At 39.4% G+C, this 15,306-nt stretch overlaps 1 protein-coding gene across 1 annotated transcript in view; it reads right to left on the minus strand.

Annotated features, from left to right (window-relative positions):
• The window catches only part of MAGI2 (membrane associated guanylate kinase, WW and PDZ domain containing 2), a 1,282,556-nt gene that overhangs the window by 95,304 nt on the left and 1,171,946 nt on the right, over positions 1-15,306 (minus strand). Inside the window, exons 17-20 of the mRNA XM_087821115.1 lie at positions 13,653-13,838; positions 11,605-11,779; positions 5,383-5,602; positions 3,866-4,009 (exon numbers count right to left, since the gene is read on the minus strand). Of these exons, the coding sequence (XP_087677241.1) occupies positions 3,866-4,009; positions 5,383-5,602; positions 11,605-11,779; positions 13,653-13,838 (725 nt within the window). The remainder of the gene's footprint in view (positions 1-3,865; positions 4,010-5,382; positions 5,603-11,604; positions 11,780-13,652; positions 13,839-15,306) is intronic.

Here is a 15,306-nt window from a genome sequence, read left to right on the forward strand (position 1 = left end):
GTGCTAGCGAGAGTGTGGAGAAAAGGGCACCCTAGTACACTGCTGGTGGGAATGCAGACTGGTGCAGCCACTATGGAAAGCAGTGTGAAGTTTCCTCAAAAAATTAAAAATGGAACTTCCATTTGACCCAGTGATCCCACTTGTAGGAATATATCCTAAGAAACCCCAAAAAGCCAATTAGAAAGAACTTATGTACCCCTATGTTCATAGCAGTGCAATTTATAATAGCTAAGATCTGGATACAGCCCAAGTGCCCATCACTAGATGAGTGGATAAAAAAGCTGTGGTACATTTACACCAAGGAATACTATGCAACTGTAAAAGAGAAGGATCTCCCACCCTTTGGGACAGCAAGGAGGGAACTGGAGAGTATTATGCTAAGTGAAAGAAGCCAGTCAGAGAAAGACAAGTATCACATGATCTCACTCATATGTGGAATGTAATAAAATAAACTGATGAACAAAATAAATCCAGAGACATAGAAGCATGGATCAAACAGGGATTTCAGAGGGAAGGTAGGGGTGGGAGAGATTAATCAAAGAACTTATATGTTTATAAACATAACTCATGGGCACAGACACTGGTCTGGCCAAGGCCTGGGGGTGGGGTGGATGCGGAGTGGAGGGGATCAATGGGGCAAAAAGAGGCCATCTGTAATACTTTCAACAATAAAGATAAATTTAAAAAAAAGCATATTGGCAGCCATAAAATAAATTTAAAAAATAAAAATAAATAAATAGAGATGCTGGGTACTATGTTTTTCTTATCTGACAAAAAACATCATAAGTAATAGTAATATAATAACTATAATAGAATGGTAGTAATAAGTAAAAAAAAAAATCTATATTTAACTGGGCACTAATGGTATTAAGTGGGAACTTTACAATAAGATGAAAAAATGGGCCCCTAATTAATTTCAGTGTGAAATTTCCAAATTAGTAACCTATATGTTTTTCAGTTTATGTACTACTTTAAATTAATCAAACTATTTAATGACACAACTGTTGATTCATCCTGGTCCTTGCTGAAGTAATTTAAAAACATTTGTGAATTAAAATTTATTGCCAATTATAGATAAGTAGTAATGAAGGTGGAAAAGATTAGCTTTAAACTATGAAATTTGTTAAGAAACATGAAAACAAGATCTGAATTTATTATATGCTATTATCAAGAACAATTATTAATCTTTATACAGAAATAAAATATTTATGTAATTCAGACTGTAGATAATATGAGCACCTTTCAATTTACATAATGAAGTAGCCCATTTCCCTGATGTGGAGTTCGTCATCCTAGCAAATTCTACACTAGTGCCATAAGAATTCATGAGTGAGAAAACCCACAAACATTTGAACATCAAATGTAGTCCATAAAAAAATAGAAAAAGAAGTCTTTCATCCATCTCTGTTAAATTCTGAACCTTACTTTGCCCCCACATTGGGATCGAGCCCACAACCTGGGCATGTGCCCTGCTCAGGCATTGAACAGGCAACCTTTCGATGCACAAAACAATGCCCAACCAACTGAGTCACACTGGCCAGGGCCTCAGCCTTATTTTAAAGATTGGAGGTAAAACCAAGTAGTAAAAGCTGATCCATGGAATTTCTGTGACTCCTAAGTGGCTCTTTTTCTTTGATAACTTGATGCTAGAAATATATGTATGTTGTAGTCCAAAATAAACTAACCCATATAATCTAAAACTGGGCATAATAATTCCTTTTATATGCTTATACACAGAAAGAATAGGTTGCTTTTTAAAAGTGGCATAGAAAATGATGAATTATTGCTTATTTTTGTAATCTTGATAAGTGAAAATATCATTGTTTTGAAACCCAGGTAGAGGACTCGTTTTTATCATCAGTCAGAAGAAAAAACATCTTTCATAAAATTGAATACCTGCCTATGAATTCTCAGTCTGTGTTCACATGGATTTGAGGACCTCAAGTAAACCACTGGAACAGGATAGTAATCTCCTTAGACAAGATCTAGGGGTAATTAACAAAGCCTGACCCACACACATCCTACTGTGTACGATAGCTTCCCTCTAGCTCAGGAATTCTCAGACTTTAACTTGTACCGGAGTCACCTGGAGGTGAATCACACAAACACAGCCTGATGGCCCCACTCATAGAGTTTCTGATTCAGTAGGTCTATGGTGGGGCTTGAGAATTTGCATTTGTAACACATTCTCAGGTGATGCTAATACTAGGGACCACAATGAGAACCATTACTCTGGCTTATATTCTATAAAAGTATTTTTTTAGACTACTTCTATATTTAGGCTTCTATGCCTTGGCAGTATTGTGTATATTGAACAGCCAGCCATTTAGACCACTTGTTAAAAAATGTGACCACTGGAATCCACACAGGCCACGTCTGAAGTCCACTGGGAGTGGGGTGGGGCTATTCTCTCTTATGGGGTCTGGTCCACTCATGGCCTTCCAGCTGTGTTCTTTTCACCTGCACTGCAAAGATTAATTTTGTTTTATTTACCCATTTGTGGGTTGGCTTTGCAGCATGTTTAGAAAGTACCCTTTTGCTAAAGGGAAGCTGGGAGCCAAGAAATCATGTAGAGGCCTACTCTAAAACCACATGTAGAGGACGCTGGCGTTGGATGGGGCATTGGGGTGGGAGTCTCTCAAGTAAGCCTTGCTTGGGTTCAAATGCCAGCTTGGATACTTCCCAGCTCTCAAAGCATTGTGTAGGGAGAGATAAAAATATCTCTGTGGGAATGAGAATCACAGAAAAGGTAGAGTTGGTGGTAGGAATAACAGATTTATTCAATTATCTGGGAGCAGTTGGTTGGTGAGGCTCAGCACAAGAACACCAGAACCACAGCTTTTCTGTATTAACTATAAGAGCAAGGAGGGAAGGCAAGAAAGAATTCTAGATTTTAGTTATAATAATAACTAGCCTTTGTTATGTGCTTATAATCACCATTTTACAGAGAGAAAGGGAGAGAGACTAACATTCTATATTGTTATTGAGTTTTGTAACTTTTTAAAAAAATATATCTTTATTGATTTCAGAGAGAGGAAGGGAGAGGGAGAGAGAGAGATAGAAACATCAATGATAAAAGAGTCGTCATTGATCAACTGCTTCCTGCACGCCCCCAACTGGGGATCGAGCCCGCAACCCGGTCATGTGCCCTGACTGGGAATTGAACCTCGACCTCCTGGATCCTAGGTTGCTGCTCAACCACTGAGCCATGCCTGGCCGGGCGTTGTTTTGTAATTTTAGATGAAAATCAGTTACTCATCAACCAAAATCCTCAAAATAACTATTACATTTAAAAATCCACTCTCAACTTACACCCTAACTGGGAAATTTCTCACTGCTATCATATTTATGGACAGCATGTACCCAAGAAGCTTAGTCCACCTTTCTCCAACTGCTTCTGTCTGCCCAGTATCAAAGCTGAGGGACCAGTCAACACATCAGAAATATTTCCAGAGAAACATAGAACCATGCAAATAATAAATGTGGAGAAAGAAGCATAAAGCTAAAAATAAATTTCAAAAGATCCAATCTCAAATGAAAACTGAATCATCGAACCACAGAAAAAAATATGGAAACTTGTTTCCATTTCTTAGGTTACTTTGCCTGTTTTCTTTCATTTATTCTTTAGGAAAACCATACATATAGAACACTATGTTGAGATTTGTCATTCAGAAGACTATAAGCAGGAATATGAGTGATCTAATTCTTACATAACTTTTGGCCAAACTTTAGAAAATTGGGTCATGAAATGAAAGAAAGTAACACCTACATTGTCTGCTTGCTTGATAACATGCTTCAGCACTCTTCTAGTACCACCATGGTTTCTTCAAGAATGAAGCAATTCTATAAAAAGGACTGTTCTTACCCTCATCCTTCCATTCCTTATTGCTGGCCCATCTTCTGCCAATCTCAACACGTATAAATCCATTTTGTATTCCCTTCCTCCACGAATGCTGAATCCAAATCCTTTGGCTCCTTTCTCCATGTCCACAGTGAAATAATCAAAATCCTTTGGGGCCAGGGAGAAAAATGGAATAAACAATCATTTAATATCAAAGAAGCTTCTGTAGCCAGTCCCTCTGTTCTCCTCCTCTCTCCTATAATGTGTTCCAAATGACACGATCTTGTGAGGTATAATCTGACTCCACAGTCCAGCAAAGTACAAACAAAGTTCCAAAGGTTTGAGCAGATCAGAACACAATTTACTTGGTCATTGGGAGAACTACTGTGTAGCTTGTTTACTTTGGTGTTCATCAGTTTACTTGATTAACATGCAATTACTGCATATAGGCCTGGGTGATATTTTCTCTCCTTTGAGTTTTTTCATTCATTGCTGTGGAGCAGTATAAATAAATGTACCAGTCCTGTGTATGTGCATACGTGTGTGTGTGTGTGTGTGTGTGTGTGTATAAATTAGCTGTTTGCTGATTAGAAAAATAAAGTTTAATGGGGTCTTGACTACAACTCTCTGTGCACAAACTACCCGAACATCAAGTGGGAGTGTACACAATTAATTTGTCTTTTACATAAAATGCCATGTGTCCAAGATTTCCTGACCTTCATTGTTCTTAAAATTTGGGGTAGATAAGATGATCTTTAATCCTAAATAAAACACAATTAATTGGCTAGAGTTGAAATTATATTTAATTTGTATCTTGGAATCTAGTTGCCAGGTATTGAATATTTATTAGATACCAAGCTCTGGTATAGGCGCTTTTCATAAATGATGAATTTATGAAATTCACAAATTTATGAAATTCCCCCCTTTAGGAAACTGAAGCTCAGCGGGGTTACAGAAGTTGCCATAAGAGACATCTAACTTGAGCAAATAATTACAAGAATCACTGTTGTGTAGACAGGAACTGGGTGCTTGTTACAGGCTGGTTGCAGGCTGGTTGATGAAGCCAGGCCTGGCCTTATCTTTATGTATAGGGCCTTGGCCCTTTACCACCAAGTGGGAGGTAGGGGGCCATGCAAATAATTATGGATCTAAAATACCTCCATTGCTGACATCTGTAAAAGTCTCTGCATTAGTAGCACCCTCTGAGGTTCGAGGTAAGAGCACTTTTTTTTTTTTTTTCCCAGTTTCGACCAGACAATATACTGGAAGTTAGCTAGCTAATATCAGTTCATCCTGTTACCACTCACCCACTGATTGCTAGATTGATTGATTGATTGTCCTGCTTTATTCTGAAATAGATTTATCTATTCAGAGCCTTTTGAGGATGTGGGTGTTACCCAGATGATATCATAACTAAGAATAGAACTTGGGCTGCCTATCTCAGAAAGGTGTTCTTTCCTTTGCCTCCCATCCTATTTAATTTTTTTGTACTTCAGGAAGTGTTGGTCCTGGGCCCTCAATGATCCCATTGGCCGAGGTACCTGGGGCTGCCTGTAGTCTGACAGAGGGTACTGTCTGGTGTCGGGGGAGTGCTGCCTGTAGTCCAGCAGCGGAGGTTGCCTATAGTCCAAGGGTGGGGGTTGCTGGTAGTCCCCTCCTGGGGGCTGCCTGTAGTCCAGGGGTGGCTGCCTGTAGTCCGTGAATGGAGGCTGTCGGATGTCCGGTTTCACATCTTGTCTTGCTTTTACTTCTGACCTGTAACTAAATATATGGAAATGGGGTTTACTTTGGTGTCTCAGTATTCTAAGGAGGTAGAATGATTGAATGACCTTTGGGCACGTATGGGCCACTCCTCCTGGTGGTCCTTTTGCATGTTCAGGATTACAAGAAGATTAAATAAATAATAACTATTATTTTTCAATCTTTAACAAATGCCATATTGTATACTTTCCATTTGGCTCCTTAAGATATCAAGGTAAGAATGATGGCTCATCCAGAGCTTTGTGGAAAAGGACTTATGGATATCCCATTTTGACTTTGGCTATTTAAAAACTGTACTACTGAAGCAAATCTAGGGAGTTAAAGACCTAACGATACATCTCAAAATATCAGCCTGTTTTAACACCAGTAAACCAACTCTCTCTGCCTCTCTCTCCCTCCCTCCCCGCTTTCCCCCCCCCCTTTGGCAGACCATTACTTCATGAAAACACAATTGACATGATCTCTAAATACTCTACAAATACAGAATTAAAGGCTATTTTAACCAGTTGGGTTTGGTCTTTTTTAATATCTTACAGAGGAATGATGATAGTAAGGTATAATCACCAACTACAAATCAAGTAGAAAGTCACTAGGTCATTGTGACAATAGAAACATATCATGTAGAATTTGAATATGAGATTACAGCTATCAAATAAGTATCAGATACTATCATGGTCATAAAAAAGTAGGAAAGGCAAAAATGTTTAATGTTCAACATTTGTCTTTTTCTTATTTCTAGATATTAGTTATTAATAAAATAAATATAGAAATCAGAACTAGTTGTTTAGTGCTGTTTTGTGAATCCAACTTCTCTAAACTGAGGGGATTCACAGTTCCAAAAGGAGACTAAAACAGCCTATTCCTACCATTAAGGGGTCATGAATATGGTAAACTGAAAAATTATCACCGTAGAGGAATACTTAATTCTGTAGTTCACTGCCTATTGCCACAGTAACAGTCTATAAGCTACTTAGGGATATAGGTAGATTGAAAAAAAATACATAAGCCAGAGAAGGACAACTACCATATGATCTCACTTATATGTGGACTCTAATGAACAAACTAAACTGACCAACAAAGTAGAAAGAGAGGCATGGATACATGGAGCAGACTGACAGCTGTCAGAGGGAAATGGGGAGGGGGGGGGACTGAGTGAAAGAAGGTGAAGGGATTAACCAAAGAACATGTATGCATAACCCTAGGACACAGGCAGTAGTGTGGTGATAGCCAGAGGGAAGGGGTGGTGGGGCTGGGTGGAGGTGAGCAAAGGGGCGAGGGGAATGGGGACATCCGTACATGTCAACAATAAAAATAAAGTGAAAAAATATATCCTGTATAATAACAATTTTTTATAAAATTAATGTGGAGGATTTGAAGAATTGTGAAAATATTTAGTACCAAGGAAAAACTCAAATGTGTCAGGAAAACAGCTTCAAAACCAGGTGAATGTTTACCTTTAAGACTAGGGCACTTTTTTGTTTGTTTTACTGGCTTATGGTCTCACTGATACTGATTATACTAAATATTTTAAAAAATCACTCACATGAACAATTGCCATCAGTGTATAACCTAATATTTGGTGAAGACATACTGAAAGTATACAACAATAGATGTACCTACTTGAGGTCTTTGGAAGGGGGTTAGTAATGTAGTTATTTTATTTTTATTATTTATTTATTATTTATCCTCACCCAAGCAGTGAGGATATGTTTTCCATTGATTGTAGAGAGAGTGGAAGGGAGGAGGGAGAGTGAGAGAAGAGGAAAGAGAGAGAAACATCAATGCAACGGAGACACATTGATTGGCTGCCTCCCACACAAGCCCTAACTGGGGGCAGGGATTGGACCTGCAACCCAAATATGTGCCCTTGACGTGTAATCGAACCCGCAACCCTCTGGTTCCCAGGCCAATGCTCTAACCACTGAGCCACGCCGGCCAGGGCTATTTATTTATTATTGAATTTATTGGGATGACATAGGTTAATAAAATTTTATGGGTTTCAGGTGTAGCATTCTATAATACATCATCTGTATATTGTATTGTGTGTTCACTACTCCAAGACAAGTCTCCTTCCCTCACCATTTATCCCCTCATACCCTCTTCTACCTACTCTCCAACCCTCTCTTTCCCTCTGATAATCACCATATTGTTATCTGTGTTTACGAGGGTTTTTTTCCTTCTTAATCCCATCATCTCTTTCACTCAGCCCTCCAGTCCCCCTCCCCTCTGACAGCTGTCAGTCTGTTCTCTATGAGTCTGTTTCTAATTTTTTGTTAGTTTATTTTGTTCATTAGAATCCACATATGAGTGAAATCCTGTGGTACTTGTCTTTCTCTGACTGGCTTATTTCACTTAGCATAATGCTTTCCAGGTCCATCCAATCAGTCACAAAGGGCAAGATGTCCTTCTTTTCTTACTGTTGAGTAGTATTCCATTGTGTAAATGTACCACAACTTCTTTCTCCACTCATCTACTGGTGGGCACTTGGGCTCTTTCCAAATCTTGGCTATTGCAAATAATGCTGTAATGAACACAGGGGTACATATAGTCTTTCGAATTAGTGTTTCAGGTTTCTTGGGAAGTAATGTAGTTATTTTAATCAACACTTTGAGTAGGTACCATTTGGTACTTAACCTGCAGACATGACATTTCTTTTGTGAGTTGCATAATTTAGGCTTTGCTTTGTACCTCAGCAAGTTGTCCACTTACCTACTAAGAGTGTGCATGCTGAGAACAGAATTATTTAAAATACTCTTTGAATAAGATGCTTATCTATGCAAATGCATGAATTAAACACAAAAAAGAACAGAGTGCCATCTGTTTGTGTGTGTCAGTGCCTTTCTAGAAATAGTTTGCTTGGTGGTTTAGATGTCACACTGTTTTAAGTTATAGCACAGTCACTTTATTTTCATTATCAATGTGGCCTTGGTATGAAATATCCGTTATGAGCTCTATTGCCAACCGGATGTGTCACAAGGTATAGCAAAAGGGGGTAAAATGTAAGAGTCTCCTCAAAGATGACAGAAATACTTAGAAATAGGAACCAGTTAAAACTTGTAACAGCTGTCACCCAAGCCTACCTTCTAGCACTCAAACATCCTTCTACACCAGCACCCTGTGTCAGGATGTTATGTTGAGATGCACATTGAAGAATTCTTTAATTAAAAAAAAACTATGCTAAATTTTTTAAATCAATGTTATTAACTTTTAAGTGAATAGTACACTCATTAGGGCAAAAGTTATTTTGCTTTGAATTTGTAAAACAGTTTATTTTATTTTAAGAAAAATTCAGGATTATTATTTTTTTAAATAGCATCTTTAAAATTTCTTTGCTTATGAAAGAATGTCATTAGTGTAACTCTATATAGCTTTTAATTCCATTGCCAAAGAGACTAGAGATGATAAAACCACATGGCTAGTGATAAATTCTAGCAGAATTTTATGGTATGAAAAAGTTTCAGAACCAAAAATCACTGCCCACATGGTAGGGGATCTTATGGTGGGATATGGCTCCATGTGGGCCTTTCAAGAATTCTTCCAGCTTTAAGCATCTAAGGTTCAAGGTCTGTGAAAGAAGTCAATTTCCAATGCTCTTCCACTGACCTTTGCTATTTAAAAGGCTTTCAAACATCAATTGCCCTAGCTGGGGAAGCTCAACTCTGCTACTTATGCTTAGTTTGGAAATATATTTCCTAACGGCTCTTTTGTTTTCAACAAATGCTTCTCCTTGAATAGTGTTTTGCTTATGTTCATATAAAATTATTTTGTGTTTCTTGAGCAAAAACAAAAAGGATGTGAAGGGACAGAGAAAAGAGTAGAGGTGTCAGTTGGAAGCCAATCTAAGAGTAAATAAGAGGACAATATTCACTCACTCTAGCTTATAAAATAAAAAATTGCAAGCAGATTGTCATTTTATTTGATCCCACTTTAACATGGGAACTGGTTCAATTTGACATGTAGGTGGGCACATCTTGTACAAATGAACTAATAGGGAATTCATACTGTGCACTTGGCATACACGCTGTCTTGGAGACATCTCCAGCCTAAAAAAGGGCAGTTTTCCCTTGATACCACACTCATCTTTAAATGCAGCTAGGGAAATGGTTCTGGTATCTGTAAGATTGTTGAATCTCTAATTCAGATGCAAATTAGCCACTCACTAACAATCAGAGTTAAGCCAGGATTCCTGAGAGGCAGGATAGGGACCTAGAATTGAGTGGGCACTTTCCAGGCTTTTAATATTATTGAAGCAAAAACAGCTAAGAACTCTGGGCAAATTTGTTGGTGATTTATACAAATTTGGATCAGGTCAATCTATTAATCCTAGAGTTAAAAAATACTTTATTCTGTAGCCAGGCAAAAATATATACAAAACCTCTTGTGAGCTAGTAGCATATGGGGACAGAATAGTGGCCTCCGGCTGAGCTATAACACACCTGGATGAGATTACCCACCCAAAGGCCGGAAGCAAGAGCCCATCTCCAGGGCAGTCTGACTCTGGAGAGGTTAAGATGGAATTGTGACTGGGAGGTAGATTGACAGTGGCAGAGCCAAGAGTCTGAATCTGGCTCAGCATCTGCTGGAGCGCTCAGGTCCTTCCTCCTGAGTCTGAAATGAATCCTGGGGAGAGCCAGTGCAATCTGTCGAAACAACACACGGTGAAAGCGAACACATCTGGACCTTATTACTGAGGCACCCAGGACTTACTCCTATTCTGGACTGTCAAATTCTTACCTCTGTATTGTTGCCTTATGGGGTTTAAACAGCTGAGGACAACAAACACTTTTCTATGAAAGCAAATGGGGGAAATCAGAATAGAACAAGGCTTTATGGAAATAACACCTGCAGCAGAGGGAAAATATTTGCTTTGCAACAGTGGGAGAGATGAACCTAGAGAGTTCTGGGACTGAAAAACTGGGTCTCACTTCATCTTCCCCAACATGGGAGGCAGGAGATGGGAAGCAGATGTTCAGAAAACGTTAGAATGATGGAAAAGACCTGCGACGGTTTTGTATTCAGAGACGTTCCCGTGGGCTGTTCTGTTTTTCCTCTTTGAAAGGGGAAGACAATGGGAACATGCCTTCATCTCTTTCTTTAATGGCTCAACCTAACCCAGGCTCCCGGTTACACACAAGTCACAATGAAAAGATAGTGTGGGCTGGGTGAAAAAGGTGAAGGGGTTAAGAACCCCCCCAAAAAACCCTCATAGATATAGACAACGGCATGGTGATTATGAGAGGGAAAGTAGGGTGGGGGGAGGTAGAAGAGGGTACAGGGGGGATAAATGGTGGTGGAAGGAGACATGACCTGGGGTGGTGAACACACAATACTATATATATATGATGTATTATAGAATTGTACACCTGAAACCTATATAATTTTATTAATCACTGTCACCCCAATAAATTCCATTGAAAGAAGATAATGTGGGTTTTGTATGCCACCCTTTTTTCTGAAAGTTTAAAGTAACTTATTCATATTAGTTAATAATATGAAATGGAAGAAACGAATTAGATCTTGAAAAGCAAGTCCAATGATGTCAGTCCTCAGCTTAAACGCCCTAATGACTTCTCACTACACTGAAGATCAAAATCTTTAGCATGCCTACAAGACCCCAGGGCAGGCCCCTACCACCCTCACTTGCTTCACCTCTGCCTCCCTACATGGGCCTTATTTCCCTCCTTCAAGCCAGCAGGCTCCCTCCTGCCTAAGGGCCTTTGATGTGCTCTTTGCTCTGCTTGGAATCTCTAAAGTGCTCTTCAGCTATTTGCCCCTACTCATCTGCAAACGCTCATCATTTTTCAGGAAAAGTTTTCTTGTTGTAAAGGACAGGCACTCATATTTACTAATAAAACCACACTTATACACATGACCTCAAAATTACAGAAAGGTCCACATGGCAATTCCCATTTCAATGAAATCTCTCTCCTGCCTGTGTCCTAACTCTTTCTCTTCCCACCTCCCTCACCACTCAGAACCAGAAAAGCCAGAGGAAACATTACCTGTTTTCATGTCCTTGCAGCTGAAGTGGCTGAGGAGGGGCTGGTTGGGTGACAGGGCTGTTGGGGGTGGCTGGACTTGGCTGGGCCAGAGGGCTCTGCTGGGCAAGGGGGCTGTGCTGCTGCGCCATAGGGCTTTGCTTCTCTGAGCTGGGCGCCGAGGCAGGGCTGTTGAGCTCTGAAATGGGAACCAAAGTCGCAAATGTGGTCAGGTTGATGTTGATGAAGGACAAAAGGTGGCCAGCGGCAGATACTCTTTGCATCCTCAGATGACTCAAGGCTTTGGTTATTTCAGTTTCTGTTGGGCTTTCAGATAGCAACTTAAACTTATCAAGTTCCAATATCACTCCCAGAATTAGTGTGCTTTCCTTAATTAAGAGAGTTGCTGAACAAGGTATGAACAGAGTCTCTTGTCATTTTGTCAGAAGAAAATATTTCAATAAAAAACCCATTAAAACTATGAAAAAAATTTAAAGGAGTAAGCTCTAAAACATATGCTATTTTTCTAGTAAGAAAGATAACATTTAGCTGTTACTTTTTGGTTGTAATGAGAAGTCTTAGGTCTGGATAAGGAACTAACAATAATAAAAATAAGCGCTTTCTATAGTCTTCTTTCCAGTTTCTTGTCCGTCTTATTGCTTAATAACCCTCTCTATTCCATAGTTCTCCATAAAGAAAAAAAAACAACCCAAACTCAAAACAAAAACAACCACTGGACAAAGGAAGGGAAATTAAGTTGTTTGTTAAAACTGCTTCTTGAAATTTCTGGTAATAGCATCAAATTTTCAATGGAAATTATTTCTCTATATTAGAATAAGAGCAGGACAGACATATTTCAGACTGGGAAAATGGTGAAGTGAAGCTTTTAGTGAGGAATCTTGCTTAAAGTTAATTCCCATTGAATATTTTATACATAATGGTGTCTGCAGGTAGGTTAAAAAAAAAAACACCCATGGTCATGTTCTGTTCTTTTTTTTTTTTAGTTGAGTGATAAAAGGGAGGTTACCTATGAGCATTTCCTTAAAAACCATTCTTCCCTTTCTTTTCTCACAGCCCCAATTTTAAATTCCTTCTCCACTTGGCACTACTGACATTTTGGGCCACATAATTCTTGGCTGTGAGGACTGTCCTGTGCAGGACAGCATCCCTGCTCTCTATCCACCGGATGCCAGCAGCACCCCCCACCTCAATCATGAGAATAAAATATGTCTTCTGATACTGCTAAAAGTCCCCGGGGGGGACAAAACAACTGTTTTATATTTAAATCCAGGATGCTGTTTGGTGCCTGCTTGTCAGAGTCCCAAGATGGAATCAGGTGACTGAGTAAAACTGAAAGGACCGAGGTGAGTGAGCCCCTCACTATGCCTCGCTCTCTGTGTGGGATGCGGTGGTCCACTCACCAGTGAGCTCCAGGGACTAAATTCTTGAACATAATTAAGGAGTAAGCAGCTACAAACTAGTAATGAACACACTGTCTCCAGGAATAGTGAATTTATGGTGAAGTTTGTGGCCCCTTAAGGCATGGCTGTGAGTTGTGGTGCTCACTACTCTTCGAGCCTGAGGGGGAAGTCCTTGTACAGAGACATTTAAAAGGCTAAGTGGGAATTTAAAATTCTTATCAGATGCAACATTTTCTAAATGAGCTCTCTTTATACCATAAAACTTCCTCAAGCTTTTCAAAATCAACCTGACTTTGAAGAATCCTCCAGAGCTTAACTGTTAACATGAATAGGTGTTGGGTGTTGTTTTTTTCTTCTTCAGATTTGTAACTCTATCATCTCTGTTGAATGAGTTCTGGCTTAATGTAACCATAAAAACAGTACTCCTAGGACCACAGGGAATGATCGAATAACCCAGTCATGGAATTCGCACTATTTATCTATAATGTCACATAGCTTGATCTCTGAATGAAACTGGTGCTGAGTAAACAAGATATGAGTTGCAACAGAATGTGAATTTTCGCCACAGTGGAAATAACTATCATCTTCTGACCCTCTGACACCACACTGATGGCTGCCAGGTGGACTCTGCGGCCTGGCTCAGACACTCACCCTCCTGAGGAATGATGCGAAGGGTGACACTGAGACCTGCGTCCTTGATGAGCTTCACGATGTCTGCATGAGGCATGTTGATGATAGACTGGCCGTTCACTGCTAAGATCCGGTCTCCCACTTTCAGTTTTGCACAGCGATCTGCAGGACTCCCATCAATGATGCGTCCGATTTTATGGGGCACAGCTAAAAAATCCCCAACAAAAACAGATATCAGGGGCATTGCCAATGCATGCTCTAGTTTTGAGTCCCAGCCCCACAGGAAACAATGTAATGTCAGAATTACTTCTTGTGTCAGTATATTTGCCTTTTGAAATTACAACCATGCCTATCAAATGTGATCCTGTGCATTTGGGGTGTGTCCTATCAACCCTAGGATTAAAAATACAACTCTTTGGGCCTCCAACCTAGACATTGTGAATCGGAATGTCCAAGCAGGAGGTGAAGATCATGAATTTGTAAGAAGCTCCTGAGGAGATTCCAATACATACAAAATTTTGAGAATCATAGGCATAAAACACTGTACCTGCAGAGCTCATACTCTAGAGTCAAAGGCACACAATTTCAGAACGATACAATAATGCCAGGAATTTAATCTTTACCCTTTTCTACTTTACAGAGAAGAGCAAATAGGAAAGGAAATGTATATGTTTACACATTTGGGCTGCAGCAGGCTGGTGTTACGACCAACTCCACTCAGCTATTAATCTTCACTTTAAAGGTTGATGCTGTTTTCAAACCTTACCTCTCCTTTCTGATTTAATTTATTAAGTGCTGCCAAGATCTTGCTAACATCTGATACACAATGTGTTTCATCAAATCTAAGATACCATTGATGGTACGACACACCTTTATTTTATGTGCAAGCAAGAAAAAAAGAGCCAACTCTGCCAATTAAACAATCACACCCCATTGATTCTAAGATGCTCTCTAATTTTTAAGATATTAAAATATGAAAATGAGTGTTAGAATTGATGAAATATAATATGTGTCTCTTGAAAACAATGAAAAAATGTATCTTTATTATTTAGTTATATGTGAAGAGAGCTAGTTCTATGAGGATATAGGTTTTTCTAGCAGGGTGACTTTTGTTCATGTAAATGTTTGAGTGCCTATCAGGGTAGCTAGCTGGGGTCAGATATCAATGGAAGACAGTGTGCCTGTAACCTCCTTCCAGGAGCTTACAATCTATAAGCGTGTTCCCTTTCCTTTCTTCTTTTAAGACAGGGAGCCCCAGCCACGATATCACTGACAATGACTCTTCCCCAAGGAAGTCAGGTATTGATTTAATCTGCATAAAGAGGCAAAGAGACACTACACCATTCATTATGCTCCAGGGGTGTCTGATCTTTGAATTCTTAGTCTTGCACATGTGTTACAGTGAACAGCAGAACATCAGCTAATAACCATACTAAGGAAGGACAATCAGTGGGTTAATGAACCAACACCTTGATCATATTTCTATCGTGAAAGGTTATAGATAGCATACAAAAATATTAGCTGAACCTGTGTCTCTCAAGTGAAGCTCAGCACTTTGGAAGCTCAGACACGTTTTTATTTACCACAGGCACCAATGGCTTCAGTTCAGAGTACCTTACTTAAAGCATATTCATGATCACCCCAGGATCTTAGGACAATATATTTCTCAAAGAGG

This window comes from Miniopterus natalensis, chromosome 10 (assembly GCF_054644295.1).
Source record: "Miniopterus natalensis isolate mMinNat1 chromosome 10, mMinNat1.hap1, whole genome shotgun sequence".
NCBI classification, from domain to species: domain Eukaryota; kingdom Metazoa; phylum Chordata; class Mammalia; order Chiroptera; family Miniopteridae; genus Miniopterus; species Miniopterus natalensis.